General features: G+C 35.6%; 1 protein-coding gene across 1 annotated transcript; it reads left to right on the top strand.

The window, feature by feature from the left end:
• The first annotated feature begins 1,568 nt into the window (after positions 1–1,568).
• On the top strand, positions 1,569–14,801 carry LOC147728036 (uncharacterized). Its single transcript, XM_086963224.1, has 2 exons — positions 1,569–1,673; positions 6,769–14,801. The coding sequence occupies exon 2, from the start codon at positions 6,808–6,810 to the stop codon at positions 13,264–13,266; it is 6,459 nt and encodes a 2,152-aa protein (XP_086819350.1). The 5' UTR covers positions 1,569–1,673; positions 6,769–6,807; the 3' UTR covers positions 13,267–14,801.
• Positions 14,802–17,434: the final 2,633 nt, after the last annotated feature.

The raw sequence follows: 17,434 nt of genomic DNA, 5'->3' as shown, positions 1-17,434 counted from the left end.
CTAACATTACAAGTGTGTTTTTGTCATGTAATTTACCTCAGGATATTTAGACAGGCCTGTAGCCTAAATGTCTCAATGGAATTTCACCAAATTTGGGCAAATGGTAGGGACTGCTATGTAGTAGGGCGTATTCTATATTTGATGAAAGTGTCTCCATTGGGTTTTCCGTAAATTACTTTCCCACCTTTTTTTAACGAGCGCTTACTGGTGCGCGCTCCTGTACGCGCACTGGCAGCGTTACGGGAGTCCTCCATTTTGTGTTTCGGAACAATCGAGACACAAGATGGAGGGTAAACAATGTTCGGAATGGATAGAAGGGGGAACTGTAGAGACTTCTTGACCCTCTAGGTTTTCTGAGGGGGGCTTAGGAGGCTCATAAACGTGAAAAAAAAAAAAATTCTTTAATTTTTCGCGGGGGTAGCGCCTGGTGCGCGCACCTGTAAGCGTACCGGAAAGCGTACTTTGGTGAAAAATAGTGAAAAAAGTTAGAAAAAAATAAACGCTTTGAATGATCAGAGTTAGGGTAGCTCTGAAAAGAGCTTTTGGGTTCTGTGGTTGATTTAGGTACCTACAAGTAGGTTCCAATACACATTCTTAAATTCAGGAGGAATATTCTATTCCCCTCATCTGAGAAGTGCACTCCATCTCCTCTGTAGATGTCTTGCATGTTGTAACGCAAGTTATTATTGTATAATGAACCCATTCCATAGTCTCTCATGTAAGCAGAAACAGATTTATTTACATGTTTCCGTGCTTTCTCAAATTGTGGACCAAATTGGTTGGACCAGTTCCATTTCTGTCTTTGGCATATATTGGAATATACCAAGGCAGTGTGGGGAAAAAGTATCATCAATTGATGAAAGGTGTCCTTTAATAGCATTTCCAGACCTACCCCAGTTAATGTGCCTAGATCGTTTCCACCACAGTGCACAATTATAAGGTCAGGTTCTGGCAGATGCAAAAAGGTTTTCACCAATGGTATCAATTGGTGACATTTTAATCCTCTGTGGCCAATCCACTTGATTTCCACATTTGATAAATCAAGGTTATGAAAATTTCTGCTAGCTGCATACCTTTGAGCCCAGTGGATGTAGCTATGTCCAATAACCCAAACAGAGTACATGATGTGAGAAGGTTCTGGTCCAGTCAGATGAAGTGTGGGAATGAAATGGCAGTTGGAACAGTAGGAGTTCACAAAAAAATAATTGTGGAGTTTCTGTGCTCTTGAATCACTAGCAATGATTGGTGGATTCAGATAGTTGAAAACTGAAAGTTAGGGTGTATGGTTATGTTGTGTGAAAGAAGCAATTTGAATGGTTTAAAAAAAGTCACCAAAAGCAAAAATACCCTGTATAGGCTGCTGTATTGACAGGTCAAACATCCTTGCTGAGTTAATTTGCAACATTGTAAGATAAACTTTTGAACCTTACAGTTCAGTTAGGAGGGAGTTGCTATGGTAACAGATAGAAAGGTTTGAGAGGGGGATGGGTGTTGGTTTGAAAATAGTGAGGGAAGAGTTTTCATTGGTTGAATTAAGGCATATGTGTACAAAGATAGAGATTTTCTATGCCAGTCTTGGTTTCAGTGTATTGAGAGCACACCTTCTCCTCTGCTAAAGAAAAATTGGTGTGTGTGTCTGACACTGTTTTCAATCTCCAAAAGCATTTCTAAAGGTAAGTAATGATTCATTTAATTTAGATAGAGATTTATTTTCTCTATGGAGAATATTTGGAAGCAGATAGTTATGTTTTAGAAGTGAAATTGTATGTTAGTATATAAGTCCTGCGCAGTGTTTTTTACATGTTATTTAAAAATCGATTTTGGGTGCAAATGAATGGTATTTTTATTTGGCCTTTTTTATGATTGCCATGTGCAGTTGATGCATGACTTTAAACATGGGTAATAAGTGATGCACTGGTGGCGCCAGGCTTTTATAAATGAGGCCCTGACTTTGTTTGATGATATTGAGTGGTTGTAGTTAGGTTCTGTGCAGTGTTTCTTACATGTTATTGAAAAATCGATTTTTGGGTGCAATTGATTGGTATATGTATTTGGCCCTTATTTATGAATGCCATGTGCAGCTGATGCATGACTTTAAACATGGGTAATAAGTGACGCACTGGTGGTGCAAGGCTTTCATAAATAAGGCCCTGACTTTGTTTGATGATATTGAGTGGTTGTACTTAGGTTCTGTGCAGTGTTCCTTACATGTTATTCAAAAATCGATTTTTGGGTGCAATTGATTGGTATATGTATTTGGCCCTTATTTATGAATGCCATGTGCAGCTGATGCATGACTTTAAACATGGGTAATAAGTGACGCACTGGTGGCGCAAGGCTTTCATAAATAAGGCCCTGACTTTGTTTGATGATATTGAGTGGTTGTACTTAGGTTCTGTGCAGTGTTCCTTACATGTTATTCAAAAATCGATTTTTGGGTGCAATTGATTAGTATATGTATTTGGCCCTTATTTATGATTGCCATGTGAAACTGATGCATGATTTTAAACATGGGTAATAAGTGACGCACTGGTGGCGCAAGGCTTTCATAAATAAGGCCCTGACTTTGTTTGATGATATTGATTGGTTGTACTTAGGTTCTGCGCCGTGTTTCTTACATGTTATTGAAAAATCGAATTTTGGGTGCAATTGATTAGTATATGTATTTTGCCCTAATTTATGATTGCCATGTGCAACTGATGCATGACTTTAAACATGGGTAATAAGTGACGCACTGGTGGCGCAAGGCTTTCATAAATAAGGCCTGACTTTGTTTGATGATATTGAGTGGTTGTACTTAGGTTCTGTGCAGTGTTCCTTACATGTTATTCAAAAATCGATTTTTGGGTGCAATTGATTGGTATATGTATTTGGCCCTTATTTATGATTGCCATGTGCAGCTGATGCATGACTTTAAACATGGGTAATAAGTGACGCACTGGTGGCGCAAGGCTTTCATAAATAAGGCTCTGACTTTGTTTGATGATATTGATTGGTTGTACATAGGTTCTGTGCAGTGTTCCTTACATGTTATTCAAAAATCGATTTTTGGGTGCAATTGATTGGTATATGTATTTGGCCCTTATTTATGATTGCCATGTGCAACTGATGCATGACTTTAAACATGGGTAATAAGTGACGCACTGGTGGCGCAAGGCTTTCATAAATAAGGCCTGACTTTGTTTGATGATATTGAGTGGTTGTACTTAGGTTCTGTGCAGTGTTCCTTACATGTTATTCAAAAATCGATTTTTGGGTGCAATTGATTGGTATATGTATTTGGCCCTTATTTATGATTGCCATGTGAAACTGATGCATGATTTTAAACATGGGTAATAAGTGACGCACTGGTGGCGCAAGGCTTTCATAAATAAGGCCCTGACTTTGTTTGATGATATTGAGTGGTTGTACTTAGGTTTTGCGCAGTGTTTCTTACATGTTATTCAAAAATCGATTTTTGGGTGCAATTGATTGGTATATGTATTTGGCCCTTATTTATGATTGCCATGTGCAACTGATGCATGACTTTAAACATGGGTAATAAGTGACGCACTGGTGGCGCAAGGCTTTCATAAATAAGGCCTGACTTTGTTTGATGATATTGAGTGGTTGTACTTAGGTTCTGTGCAGTGTTCCTTACATGTTATTCAAAAATCGATTTTTGGGTGCAATTGATTGGTATATGTATTTTGCCCTAATTTATGATTGCCATGTGCAGCTGATGTATGACTTTAAACATGGGTAATACGTGACGCACTGGTGGCGCAAGGCTTTCATAAATAAGGCCTGACTTTGTTTGATGATATTGAGTGGTTGTACTTAGGTTCTGTGCAGTGTTCCTTACATGTTATTCAAAAATCGATTTTTGGGTGCAATTGATTGGTATATGTATTTGGCCCTTATTTATGATTGCCATGTGCAACTGATGCATGACTTTAAACATGGGTAATAAGTGACGCACTGGTGGCGCAAGGCTTTCATAAATAAGGCCTGACTTTGTTTGATGATATTGAGTGGTTGTACTTAGGTTCTGTGCAGTGTTCCTTACATGTTATTCAAAAATCGATTTTTGGGTGCAATTGATTGGTATATGTATTTGGCCCTTATTTATGATTGCCATGTGAAACTGATGCATGATTTTAAACATGGGTAATAAGTGACGCACTGGTGGCGCAAGGCTTTCATAAATAAGGCCCTGACTTTGTTTGATGATATTGATTGGTTGTACTTAGGTTCTGCGCAGTGTTTCTTACATGTTATTCAAAAATCGATTTTTGGGTGCAATTGATTGGTATATGTATTTGGCCCTTATTTATGATTGCCATGTGAAACTGATGCATGATTTTAAACATGGGTAATAAGTGACGCACTGGTGGCGCAAGGCTTTCATAAATAAGGCCCTGACTTTGTTTGATGATATTGATTGGTTGTACTTAGGTTCTGCGCAGTGTTTCTTACATGTTATTCAAAAATCGATTTTTGGGTGCAATTGATTGGTATATGTATTTGGCCCTTATTTATGATTGCCATGTGCAGCTGATGCATGACTTTAAACATGGGTAATAAGTGACGCACTGGTGGCGCAAGGCTTTCATAAATAAGGCTCTGACTTTGTTTGATGATATTGATTGGTTGTACATAGGTTCTGCACAGTGTTTCTTACATGTTATTCAAAAATCGATTTTTGGGTGCAATTGATTGGTATATGTATTTGGCCCTTATTTATGATTGCCATGTGCAGCTGATGCATGACTTTAAACATGGGTAATAAGTGACGCACTGGTGGCGCAAGGCTTTCATAAATAAGGCCTGACTTTGTTTGATGATATTGAGTGGTTGTACTTAGGTTCTGTGCAGTGTTCCTTACATGTTATTCAAAAATCGATTTTTGGGTGCAATTGATTGGTATATGTATTTGGCCCTTATTTATGATTGCCATGTGAAACTGATGCATGATTTTAAACATGGGTAATAAGTGACGCACTGGTGGCGCAAGGCTTTCATAAATAAGGCCCTGACTTTGTTTGATGATATTGATTGGTTGTACTTAGGTTCTGCGCCGTGTTTCTTACATGTTATTGAAAAATCGATTTTTGGGTGCAATTGATTGGTATATGTATTTTGCCCTAATTTATGATTGCCATGTGCAACTGATGCATGACTTTAAACATGGGTAATAAGTGACGCACTGGTGGCGCAAGGCTTTCATAAATAAGGCCCTGACTTTGTTTGATGATATTGAGTGGTTGTACTTAGGTTCTGCGCCGTGTTTCTTACATGTTATTGAAAAATCGATTTTTGGGTGCAATTGATTGGTATATGTATTTGGCCCTTATTTATGATTGCCATGTGCAGCTGATGCATGACTTTAAACATGGGTAATAAGTGACGCACTGGTGGCGCAAGGCTTTCATAAATAAGGCCCTGACTTTGTTTGATGATATTGATTGGTTGTACATAGGTTCTGCGCAGTGTTTCTTACATGTTATTCAAAAATCGATTTTTGGGTGCAATTGATTGGTATATGTATTTTGCCCTTATTTATGATTGCCATGTGCAACTGATGCATGACTCTAAACATGGGTAATAATTGACGCACTGGTGGCGCAAGGCTTTCATAAATAAGGCCCTGACTTTGTTTGATGATATTGAGTGGTTGTACTTAGGTTCAGCGCCGTGTTTCTTACATGTTATTGAAAAATCGATTTTTGGGTGCAATTGATTGGTATATGTATTTGGCCCTTATTTATGATTGCCATGTGCAACTGATGCATGATTTTAAACATGGGTAATAAGTGACCCACTGGTGGCGCAAGGCTTTCATAAATAAGGCCCTGACTTTGTTTGATGATATTGAGTGGTTGTACTTAGGTTCTGCGCCGTGTTTCTTACATGTTATTGAAAAATCGATTTTTGGGTGCAATTGATTGGTATATGTATTTGGCCCTTATTTATGATTGCCATGTGCAGCTGATGCATGACTTTAAACATGGGTAATAAGTGACGCACTGGTGGCGCAAGGCTTTCATAAATAAGGCCCTGACTTTGTTTGATGATATTGATTGGTTGTACATAGGTTCTGCGCCGTGTTTCTTACATGTTATTGAAAAATCGATTTTTGGGTGCAATTGATTGGTATATGTATTTGGCCCTTATTTATGATTGCCATGTGCAACTGATGCATGACTTTAAACATGGGTAATAAGTGACACACTGGTGGCGCAAGGCTTTCATAAATAAGGCCCTGACTTTGTTTGATGATATTGATTGGTTGTACATAGGTTCTGCACAGTGTTTCTTACATGTTATTCAAAAATCGATTTTTGGGTGCAATTGATTGGTATATGTATTTGGCCCTTATTTATGATTGCCATGTGCAGCCGATGCAAAACTTTAAACATGGGTAATAAGTGACGCACTGGTGGCGCAAGGCCTTTATAAATCAGACCCTGACTTTGTTTGATGATATTGAGTGGTTGTACTTAGGTTTTGCGCAGTGTTTCTTACATGTTATTGAAAAATCGATTTTTGGGTGCAATTGATTGGTATTTGCATTTGGCCCTTATTTATGAATGCCATGTGCAGCTGATGCTTGACTTTAAACATGGGTAATAAGTGACGCACTGGTGGCGCAAGGCCTTTAAAAATAAAGCCATGAGTTGCTATTGTATAAACTTAAATATGTTGCAATTTATTGTTTATATTGTTTGCTTTTTAACATTACTTTGTTGTTTGCTAATAGTGGTCTTTCATGTGTTTTTTTAACAGAACAACAGATTCAAATCAACTTCTGAAAAGGAAGCAAAAATGCCTTCAAGGCAAAGAAATATCAAAAATACCATACGGAAAAGGAGAACATCAACAACAGAGTTTATGGAATCCTCTTCAACAACTACTTCAAAAAACACCAGAAAAGCTTCTGGTAAGCCAATTAAGTCTTTTCTTCGCAACATATGTCGTAGGAAAAAAAATGAAATTGCTAATGTGAATATACAGAAAAAGTCAACAAATCTAAAAAGGAAAGAGAAGCCCACAAAAAATGTTTCCATTGGACCAGGAGAGAAGAGAATGGTTAGCAATAGAAGGGTAAATGTTTTTAGGGACATTCGTAGGCGAATGTTTCGCAATAGGGTAGTTTTAAATTTGCTAAAAAATGAAAAGAAAAGTAAACTAAAAGCTGCTTTTTACAAGAAAAAGAAAAGTGTAGAAAAGATTGTTGATCAGGCTTTTGAAGTTAAGAAAAAATTATTTATTTTAATAATCAATAGAATTAGGATACTTAATAAGGCAATGGATGTTTTCAAATCGAACAGTAGATGGAAAAGAATTATTAATCGGAGTAATTTTTGTGAAGTATTTTCTGGTGAATGGATGCATAGTTCAAGTTCTGAGCCTTTTTTTAATGAGGAGAGTTACTTTCAGGAAAATGATTTGGTGCATGCAGTTGACACCAGTGGTCGTGCATATGAGGTGAAAGATAGTTGTGTGATGGAAAAAGAGAAACTTGTATCTAGAGATGCAGAAGAGGTCTTAGCTGATGAAGTTTTAGGGAGACGTACTAAGGGTCCAGTGTACACATGGAAATGCAGTAGTATTTGTAGTGTGCGACAGGAATCAATTGATTTGCTTCGAAATTTCTTACGTACATATAGTAAAAAAAGTCTCAAACAAAAAATGAAGATCCTGCAAGAGTTAGATCCTTGCAGAGTGAGAGAAAGCACAGGTTTGCAAGGGCATTCACTAGCATGTCTTTCTAGAAAAGTTTGTCGGAGTGTTTTTCATCATTTTAGGATGTTAGCAGTGCATCATAATAACGTAAGGAAATTAGTGAGGAAGTTGTATTATGCAAAAAGTCCTGCACTTAAGCTTAAACAGTTAAATAGTGCTCTTTTGCATGGATCTGAAGTGGATGTGAAGACTATTTGTGAAGAAATTGAGTTTTGTTATTTTGGGAACAAAGAGGACAGTGTAGAAATAGATATAGTAATGGATGGTAATGCAGAAGATAATGGACAAATTTCAAGTATTGAAAAGTTTGATGAGGAAATTATCAAGTTTAAGGTGAAATCAAGTGAGAGGCCTAATGTAACTTGTGTGTGTTGTCGACGGACTCATTATAAAATTCAGACTAGGTTAGTTGATTTATATGCAAAAAGTGAATTGGAAAATAATAGTGAATGGGAGGATTTTGTAAGTTATTTGTTGGTGGAGAATTCTTTTGATTTGAGTTTGGATCAGCGTATTTGCACTTATTGTTTGAAAAAATTAAATGAAAATAGAATGCCTGCAAGAGCAGTTTATAATAATCTTCAGTTGATAGATATTCCTTCTGAATTGATGGATCTAAATACTTATGAATCTATTTTGATTCAATGTGTCCATCCTTTTCAGGCTATTGTTCGCATGGAGCCTAAGACAGGGAAATTGCCTCCATCAGATTTACTGAGAGGATTAAAGGGAAGAGTTGTTTATTTGCCTCTAGATGTAAAGAAAAATATTAATACAATTGGTGTAGAAAGAGTAGAAGAAGATCCTTTAGTTATTCTAGTTAATGGGGTTCCAACAAAGAGTAAGAAAATTTGGCAAGATTTAGTGGATGTTAAAAAAGTCAAGAAGGCAACGTTGTATTTAGTTAAAAACAATGAGTACTACAAACATGTAAGTGTTGGAGTAGAGGAAACAGCTACAGAAGAAGATAGTGATTCTTCAGTTGGTCAAATTGAAAAAGTTGATGTGTCTAGAACTGAAGAAATATATGAACATTATACTGTTCATCCTTTGCATTCCAAAGAAGTAATGGGAAATGCAATTGACTTGTTTCAAATGAAGGCAGCAAAAGGAAGTCCCATTAGTGTATGGGAAGAAAGTTTGGAAGCTCGTTGTTTTCCACAATTATTTCCAACAGGTTGTGGTGGACGATATGATGATCGACCAGTTCAAATTCCTGCAGCTGAATACCGGACTCTAAGATTATATGCAGAAGATCCAAGGTTTCGTCAATGCATTCCATATTTATTTCATCTACTGTTTGAAAGTGATTTGTCTGGGCTTTCTTATGCAGTTAATCATATATTAAAAAGTGGACCTCATTTGCAAAATGTATGTGCAAGGGACTTTATGGAGAAAGTTAATCTGCAAGACAGTATTTTGGAATCTCAGCTAATCAATCTCATGGCATGTCAACGTGGAACCAACGAGTATTGGTTTCGTCGTCATGGAGAATTGAAATGTATGCTAAGAAACTTAGGAACTCCTACATGGTTCCTCACTCTTAGCTGTGCTGAGTATGCCTGGGACGATTTACTTCAATTTCTACGAGAGGCAAATGAAAACATACCAAATATAGAATTGAAAACACCAGGAGAACTGTGTTCTTTAGATCCAGTGAATGTTTGCAGATATTTTAATCATAGATTTGAAGCTATGATGTCTTTTATTACCAACAAAAAAAATCCTCCCCTTGGAGAGGTTTTGGATTTCTTTTGGAGGAAGGAATATCAAGCGAGAGGTGCTCCTCATATACATATGTTGTTGTGGATTAAAGATGCACCCAAATTTGGATCAGATTCAGATGAAACAGTGATGAGTTTCATTGAAGAGTATTCAACATGTGCTGTTCCAAAATCTACTGAAGAAAACAATTTAAGGCAACAAGTTTTACGTTTTCAATCTCATCGTTGTGGAAAGTACTGTCGTCGAAAATTTAAAAACAAGGAAAAGTACTACACGAAATGTCGTTTTGCATTTCCTCGACCAGTGATTTCTAAAGGAAGAGTAAATAATTTGATGTCATCTCTACGACATACTGTGACGAGAAAATCTCCCAAAAACACATATAATTTGAAAAGAAATGAAGAATCTAAGTACATCAACGATTACAACCCAGTGATTTTGTCCATGTGGAATGCTAACATGGATATTCAGTTCGTTGCTGACAACTCTATTGCTGTGGCTCGATATGTGACATCTTACATCACCAAAAAAGAAAAGACAGAACTGAAGGAAATGTGGGAGGACATTTCACATGAAAAGAGTCTAAGCAAGAAATTATACAGTTTCAGTCTGAAGATGTTGTCGCATCGAGAAATTGGAGCATATGAATGTTCTGATCGGTTATCATCAGCAAGTCTCTATGCCAAATCAAGAACAATCATTTGGGTGAGTCTTGGTCTTGCTGCAACACGAAACCGAGTTTTGAAATCTGTACAAGAAATTGAATATTTGGCGGAAAAAGAACCAAACAGTACAGATATTTTGAAGACAAATATGTTGGATACATACTATCCAAATAGAAGTACTCACCTTGAGAACACATGTTTGTATGAAGTTCTTCAAAACTACAGTTATAAGAGGAACATCACAGAAGATATCAATAATGGAAAATATGCACTCATTGGCTATGAAGGATGTCTAGTGAAGCAGAAAAAAGGCCATTTGATTAATCATCGAAAATTGAGTTGTGAAGTTCCAGACAAAAGAGAATTTTACTATTTAGCTCTTTTGCAACTCTTTAAGCCATGGCGTACAGAAGAGGAACTACTTGGAGATTTTCTCTGTTATGAAGACTCTTTTAATGCAACTAAGGATACCATAGAATGTCCTATTTTTCTAAATTATCTGCAAATGTTGAATGAAGAAATGGAGCAAGAAACCACAATTGCTGAAGAGATAGCTAGAAACAGTTCTCAAGATAGTCAGAGTTCTACTTCATTGAGCCAGGATCCACTAGGAGGACCAATTATCCAAAATGAAGCTGCCACTGCCATGGATGAGGTGGAAAGAGCTATGGAACAAGCTCAAGAGGATGGAGTTAACTTAGAAGATTTGGTAACGCAACTAAACATTGAGCAGAAAAAGATATATGATGAAGTCACAGAGCAGATTGAACATGGATTCAGACATGAGAAAAAAGAGTGCTCATGTATATTATTTGACCCTGTCCGACTGTATGTAAGTGGAGAAGCGGGGACAGGAAAAAGTTTTCTAATTAAAGCCGTTGCAAGTTATCTGCAGAAAAGGACTGATTCACCACTGTCTTGTGTTGTAACTGCTCCAACTGGTCTGGCAGCACATAACATTAAAGGGATTACTCTACATCGTTTATTGATGCTGCCAGTTGAACATGATAATAAATTGCATTACAACAAGCTATCTGGAGATGCGTGTTCTGAAGTTTCAAGAGTCTTGAAGAAAATGAAACTTCTTATCATAGATGAAGTAAGCATGGTCTCAAATCTAATGCTTGCTTTTGTGCATTTGAGAATGCAAGAAATTCTTAAAACAGACTATGATGTGTTATTTGGAGGAAAACACATTATTGTTTTTGGAGATCTATTGCAGTTGACTCCAGTAAAAGGACAACCAGTGTTTAAAATGCTCACGCATGAAGATACCAGGAAGTCCCTTGGAAGCATTGGAAATGTTAATATATGGCTAAATTTTAAATATGCTGAACTGCTTCAAAATATGCGACAGGCCAAGGATGAAGATTATAAAAATATTCTACAAGATGTAAGAATTGGAAAAATGACTGAGAAAGGGAAAAAAGCTTTGCATAGTCGATTAATTTCAAATTTGTATGCAAATGAAAACATTCTTCCAGAGAATATTTTTAAAAAAATGACTGAGAAGAAATCTGGGATATGTTTGATGCCAACTCTGCAAGAATGTTCCATCTTCAATCAAAAAATGTTAGACTTAGAAAATGAAGAGATTGTGAAACTGGAAGCAATAGATAAAATAGAGCATATGGGTGCAACAATTGTTTTGTCAGAAAATTTGAAAACTAAATTGCATTCATTGGAGAAAAGTATTTCAAAAACAGCTGGTTTTGAAAAGACTCTGAATGTGTGTTTAAATTGTCGTATCATTTTGAGAAGGAATTTAAATGTTGAAAGCGGTCTGGTAAATGGAGCAATGGGTTATGTTGTTGATTTTGTGAATTACAGAAATAGAGATGGAATTGAATTTTTAAAAATAAAATTTGATGGCATTGAACAAGTACAACAAATAAGTCGTTGTTCTGCTAGATTTTTACTTGTAAAAGACTTATATGTTCGCCGAAAACAGTTTCCTGTTTGTTTGGCGTATGCAGTGACAATTCATAAATCTCAAGGTTTAAGTGTAGATAGTGCATTGGTGAACATTGGAAGATCTGTGTTTAAAGAGGGTATGGCATATGTGGCATTATCTCGAGTCAGAACTTTATCAGGATTGTACTTGATTGCGTGTGATGAGACAAAGATTTCTGCCGATCTAGATTGTGTTAAAGAATACAATAGGTTAAGAAGAGAGTATGCTCCACATTTGCCTCAATATCCTCTGTTTGAAAAACGTGTGGTAGGCCGAAAAAGAAGAAATGAGGATAATTGTAGTGAGGTAGTTGCAAAAAGACAAAAAGTAGAGAAAACTGTAATTGAAAACAGGAAGAAAAAGAATTGTGGAGAAAATGTTGTTGGATTTCAGTTTGAAAACAGTTCTGGTGTCAACTGCTATGCTAATGTAGTGGTTAATGTTGTTTTTTTTCTTAAAAGTTTACAAGAACAGATTGTTGAAAATCGGGATCAAAGATTGTGTGGTTTATTGAATTCTGTGTTTCAGAAATGTAGCAGTGTTACAGCACAAATAGAAAGTGTAACAGAAATTCGAAATATTTTAGATTTGTGTTCTGGTCAAGATAAATTTTCACAGAACATTCAGCAGGATTGTCAGGAATTTTTAATGTATATGTTTGGTGTTTTGGAAGATGAAGGTGTAGATGTAGATAATCTTTTCAGTCTTTCTTATCAATGGCAGCATGACTGCCACAATTGTAGTTTATCAAGTACTACTACAATAGACACTGAAAGATTTATATATTTGACTTTACCAGACTGTAAATCAGTGTCTTTTAAAAATCTAGTTAAAGCAGCAGATCATAATATGGTGTGTACCCAATGTAACTGTACAATGCTGTCCACATTATTTATACAAAGGTATGGGCAGTATATTATTTTAGTTTTCCAACGATGTAGACCTGATGGAACTAAATTGACAACTTCTATCAAAAATTTTGTGGCTTCTCAGTTATCAATTTCTGGAAGGACCTTTACAACTGAAGCTATTATTTATCATGATGGATCTTCGACCACCTCAGGACATTATACATGCTACTTAAAATCTGAAAATGGATGGAGTTACTGCAATGATTCTCATTTAACTTATAAACAACGTTTGCCTTATGACTCTACAAATTCTTATCTAGTGTTTTTAAAACCAAAGTTTTAGTAAAGGGAATTGGCCTTTGAAGACGGGAATAGTTAATAAAAGTTAGTTAGTTAGTTAGTTAATCTAATATTTGAAATTATTTATCTCATGTAGATACTTTAAGTGGATCTCAAAGTAAAAAATACTGATATATCTGACACAAATTGGCCGTGAGGAAAATGTAAGATATGATGTTGTTAGAAGTTGATGAAATCGAAGTTATAGAGCACAGCAGACTTTTTTTCACCAAAAGGACCTTCACTATCTGCAATCTCATGTAGATACTTTAAGTGGATCTCAAAGTAAAAAATACTGATATATCTGACACAAATTGGCCGTGAGGAAAGTGTAACATATGATGTTGTTAGATCTTTTTTCATAGGAAGTCGATGAAATGGAAGTTATAGAGCACAGCAGACTTTTTTCCACCAAAAGGACCTTCACTATCTGCAATTTGGTCTCACGGAAAAGTAAGTGAATCAAAGATTAGTGTACTTATATGAGATGTATGTTTGAATGGGTTTTTTTAAACACAATCTTTTAGATTGTGTTTTTTTTTTCCCGCTGTTATATGATGAAGACTTTGATCTCACTAATTTAAGTGAAATTCAATATATTCTGAGAACAGCAAAAATAAATAATGTAACATATTGTAGAAGTTATTGTGTAGTTTGCATTGTGTAATTTATATTGTGTTCACATTGTCTTATACTCATTTTCTTTTTCACCCTTATTTACCTCTCTTTACTAATTTACACTCTTTTTTCATCGCTGTTTCTTTAGTGCACTTCATTCACAACTTCTTAATCTAATAGGAACTGTCTGCATTTCCTCTGTTCCTTCCACCACTTTTTATCTTTTTCATATTCTCACAGTACCACTGCTTTAGTTTCCTAACCCTCTCTTTCTTTTTCTCCTTTTTTTTTCTTTCGCATCCATTGTACTGTAGTTCACTTAGTTCTTCCTTTTGTCTTTCTGTGTACTTACTCTCTCACTCCTGTTTTATCCATCGTTCTATACTAACTTCATTCCTTTCATCCCTTCACTCTGTTACTTTACTTCACTCACTCTCAATCATCTTCTATTCCTCTTTTTTATTTATAGTTTCTCAATCAGACTTCTCTCCTTTTCACTCATTTTTCTTTTATTTTCTTATCTTTACTGATTTTGATTTGATATCTTACATTCTTTTAGTATCTTATTTACCTTTAGGAATTTGTTCTCTTTCTATTTCTTTTTCCTTTTTTTTTCTCTTTCTACATTACTTTCTTTCTGTTTTTGTATCCTTCACTATTGCATCATTTCTTAGTAAACTTTTGTAGATTTTTAAACCTCATGAACTGTTGTTTCTATTTTATTATATATTTTTAAGAAATTATAACGTGTTTTTTCTTTTATCTTTCATAGATACAAGTTTGCATTGATTATATGGTAAGTGTGTTTACAAAATCTTTTTTGTTATCACCTTTTGTTTTATTTTCACTATTTTTCTGTCACCCTACCGCACCCCTATTTCCTTACTTTGCTTCCCTCACTTATTCTTTTGTTCCATGTTTACTTCCGACCACATTCAATTTCTTTCAGTACTTCTGCCTATGCACACTCCTTCACTTACCTTTTTTACTGGTTCACTTAGTCCCTTTGTGACAGTCCTTCTTTTACTCTCTCTCTTGTTTGTCTCTATTACTCCCCATGTGTTACCCTTATTCACTTACATGTACCCTCTTTCACCCCTTTTTACTTATATTCACTGATATTTACTTTCCCTCAATCACTGCTATTCTTTTCCTCTGATTCCGTCACTACCTGACATTCCCATACTTAACTGTCCTTCTTTTTACTTTCAACATCCATTTACAATCTCCCTTAACCTCTGCTTTAGTCTTCTTCCTATTTCTTCTTTCTTTTGCTCCCTTATTCATTTTTCTTTTCTCAGTTACTTCCTTTTACACTTTTTATCTGTCTTACTATCTATTACACAGTCCCTCCTTCATTTTTTTTTCTTTTTTTTTGTTAGTGCGCTGACGGTACGCGCACCGGTGCGCGCACCGAAAGCGAAATATAAAAAAAAATATTTTAAATTAAAAATATTATCTCAATATACATTATAGTGTTCATTTTTACAAAAACATACTTTAGCAATTCACTAAAAAACACATAGGTATGAGTCTGTATAAAAAGTTAGGAATTAGCATTAAAAAAACCTATGAAATTCACTGAAAAAACCAAAGGTTTCACACCAGTTATAGTTAGGAATTAGCATTTAAAAAACCTATGAAATTCACTGAAAAAACCATAGGTTTCACACCAGTTATAGTTAGGAATTAGCATTTAAAAAACCTATTAAATTCACTGAAAAAACCATAGGTTTCACACCAGTTATAGTTAGCTGGAAATTTTACTGATATAAAACCATTGAAATTCCCACGTTATAGTTAGTCGGACTCACTATAACTTGCGCGTGCAATGCACTGCTGATGACATCACATATTACATCACTCATGACATGGTCAGTGACATCACTCATGACACCATCCTTGTGACATAGTGACAGACCTCCTTTCACTATAATGTAACCCTTGAGACACATATTCAAAAATAGAAACTGAAATTTTTAATAAAATGGAGATACCTATATCAGTTACAACAAGCAATTCAGTAATTCCACTATCTATATACACATCCACTCATTCACCAACAGTTCTATATAGTCACTCATACATATACTCACTCATCATATGAAGTGATACACCTATACATCCTGTTACACACCGACATTCATCCAAAAGTTACTCACACACATATTCACACGTGCAAATAAACTATTGAACATCCATTTATTTGAATATAGAGTTATACACACACTTCCACCTTACTTCTATTTAAAATTACACATATTTATTCTCTTAAACAATCACTTATAGAAACACATACTTATTTAAACAGGAACTCTTACAATCTCTTACTCTCACATATACTCACTTATATACATCAATATTCATATATACTAGATTAAAACATATGTAGTTACTGATAAAGACACTAGTGAGACAGTCATTCACTCACTAACAAACACATATAGACACTCATCCACCCATACAGTCCTGTACATATGCTGTCTTCAAAACACATACAAACAAAGAGTCAGTCACTCATGCATCTATGTGCTAAGTAATACCCCCACCAAACCATATAGACACTCATACTGATACTAATAAAAATATCTAATAACCCATATACATACACATGAGTGGATGTGTATTAGATGGTGGTATTACTGAATTGGTTGTTGTAACTGGTATGGGTATATCCACTTTTTTGAAAATATTAGTTTCTATTTTTGAATATGTGTTTCAAGGGTTACATTATAGTGAAAGGAGGTCTGTCACTCTGTCGCAAGGATGATGTCATCAGTGATGTCATGAGTGATGTCACTGACCATGTCATGAGTGATGTAATATGTGATGTCATCAGCAGTGCATTGCACGCGCAAGTTATAGTGAGTCCGACTAACTATAACGTGGGAATTTCAATGGTTTTATATCAGTAAAATTTCCAGCTAACTATAACTGGTGTGAAACCTATGGTTTTTTCAGTGAATTTAATAGGTTTTTTAAATGCTAATTCCTAACTATAACTGGTGTGAAACCTATGGTTTTTTCAGTGAATATATATATATATCACACAAATGTGATGTGGAGACTGCTAATGAAAACTCTGGTCAAAGCTCAGAGTGCACAGCACATGATCTGGTTTCAGACACAATGAAAAAGGAATTGTCCATGTTAGAGAACTCATTGATCTACATGAATAAACGTAGAAAGTAAGTAAACAATAACTTGTTTGTATAAAGCACTTCACACCACCCTTCTGTTGTTTTAGACTCCGTAAATAACAGATGCCACTGTTATCCAGATTAACGGTACCCACTTCACTGATTTTAGAACGAGGGAAGCGTGTGGGATTCTGACTCATGACATGCTGCAGATGCCAGAAGCAGACATTAATTCACTCAGCCATTATGCTGGCAAAGTACAATTTGGAACATGAATGTTTTCTCGTGTTTTGAAAAACAGCTTGAGTATTCTTCATCCGCGGAGATGTCCATAGCCAGTTTCGGACCACTTGCAGCGGAAGCTCTGCATTTATGGCTTTGAAGGCCAAGCAAATGATCTCAGATTCCATTTTA

Source organism: Lissotriton vulgaris, chromosome 3_1 (genome assembly GCF_964263255.1).
Source record: "Lissotriton vulgaris chromosome 3_1, aLisVul1.2, whole genome shotgun sequence".
In the NCBI taxonomy this organism is placed as follows: domain Eukaryota; kingdom Metazoa; phylum Chordata; class Amphibia; order Caudata; family Salamandridae; genus Lissotriton; species Lissotriton vulgaris.
Note: the sequence above shows the minus strand (reverse complement) of the source record. Positions and strands in the feature narration are given on the sequence as shown.

What these genes read in the sequence shown, in the direction of transcription:
- LOC147728036 (XM_086963224.1), top strand. Translation starts at nt 6,808, where the DNA reads ATGCCTTCAAGGCAAAGAAATATCAAAAATACCATACGGAAAAGGAGA.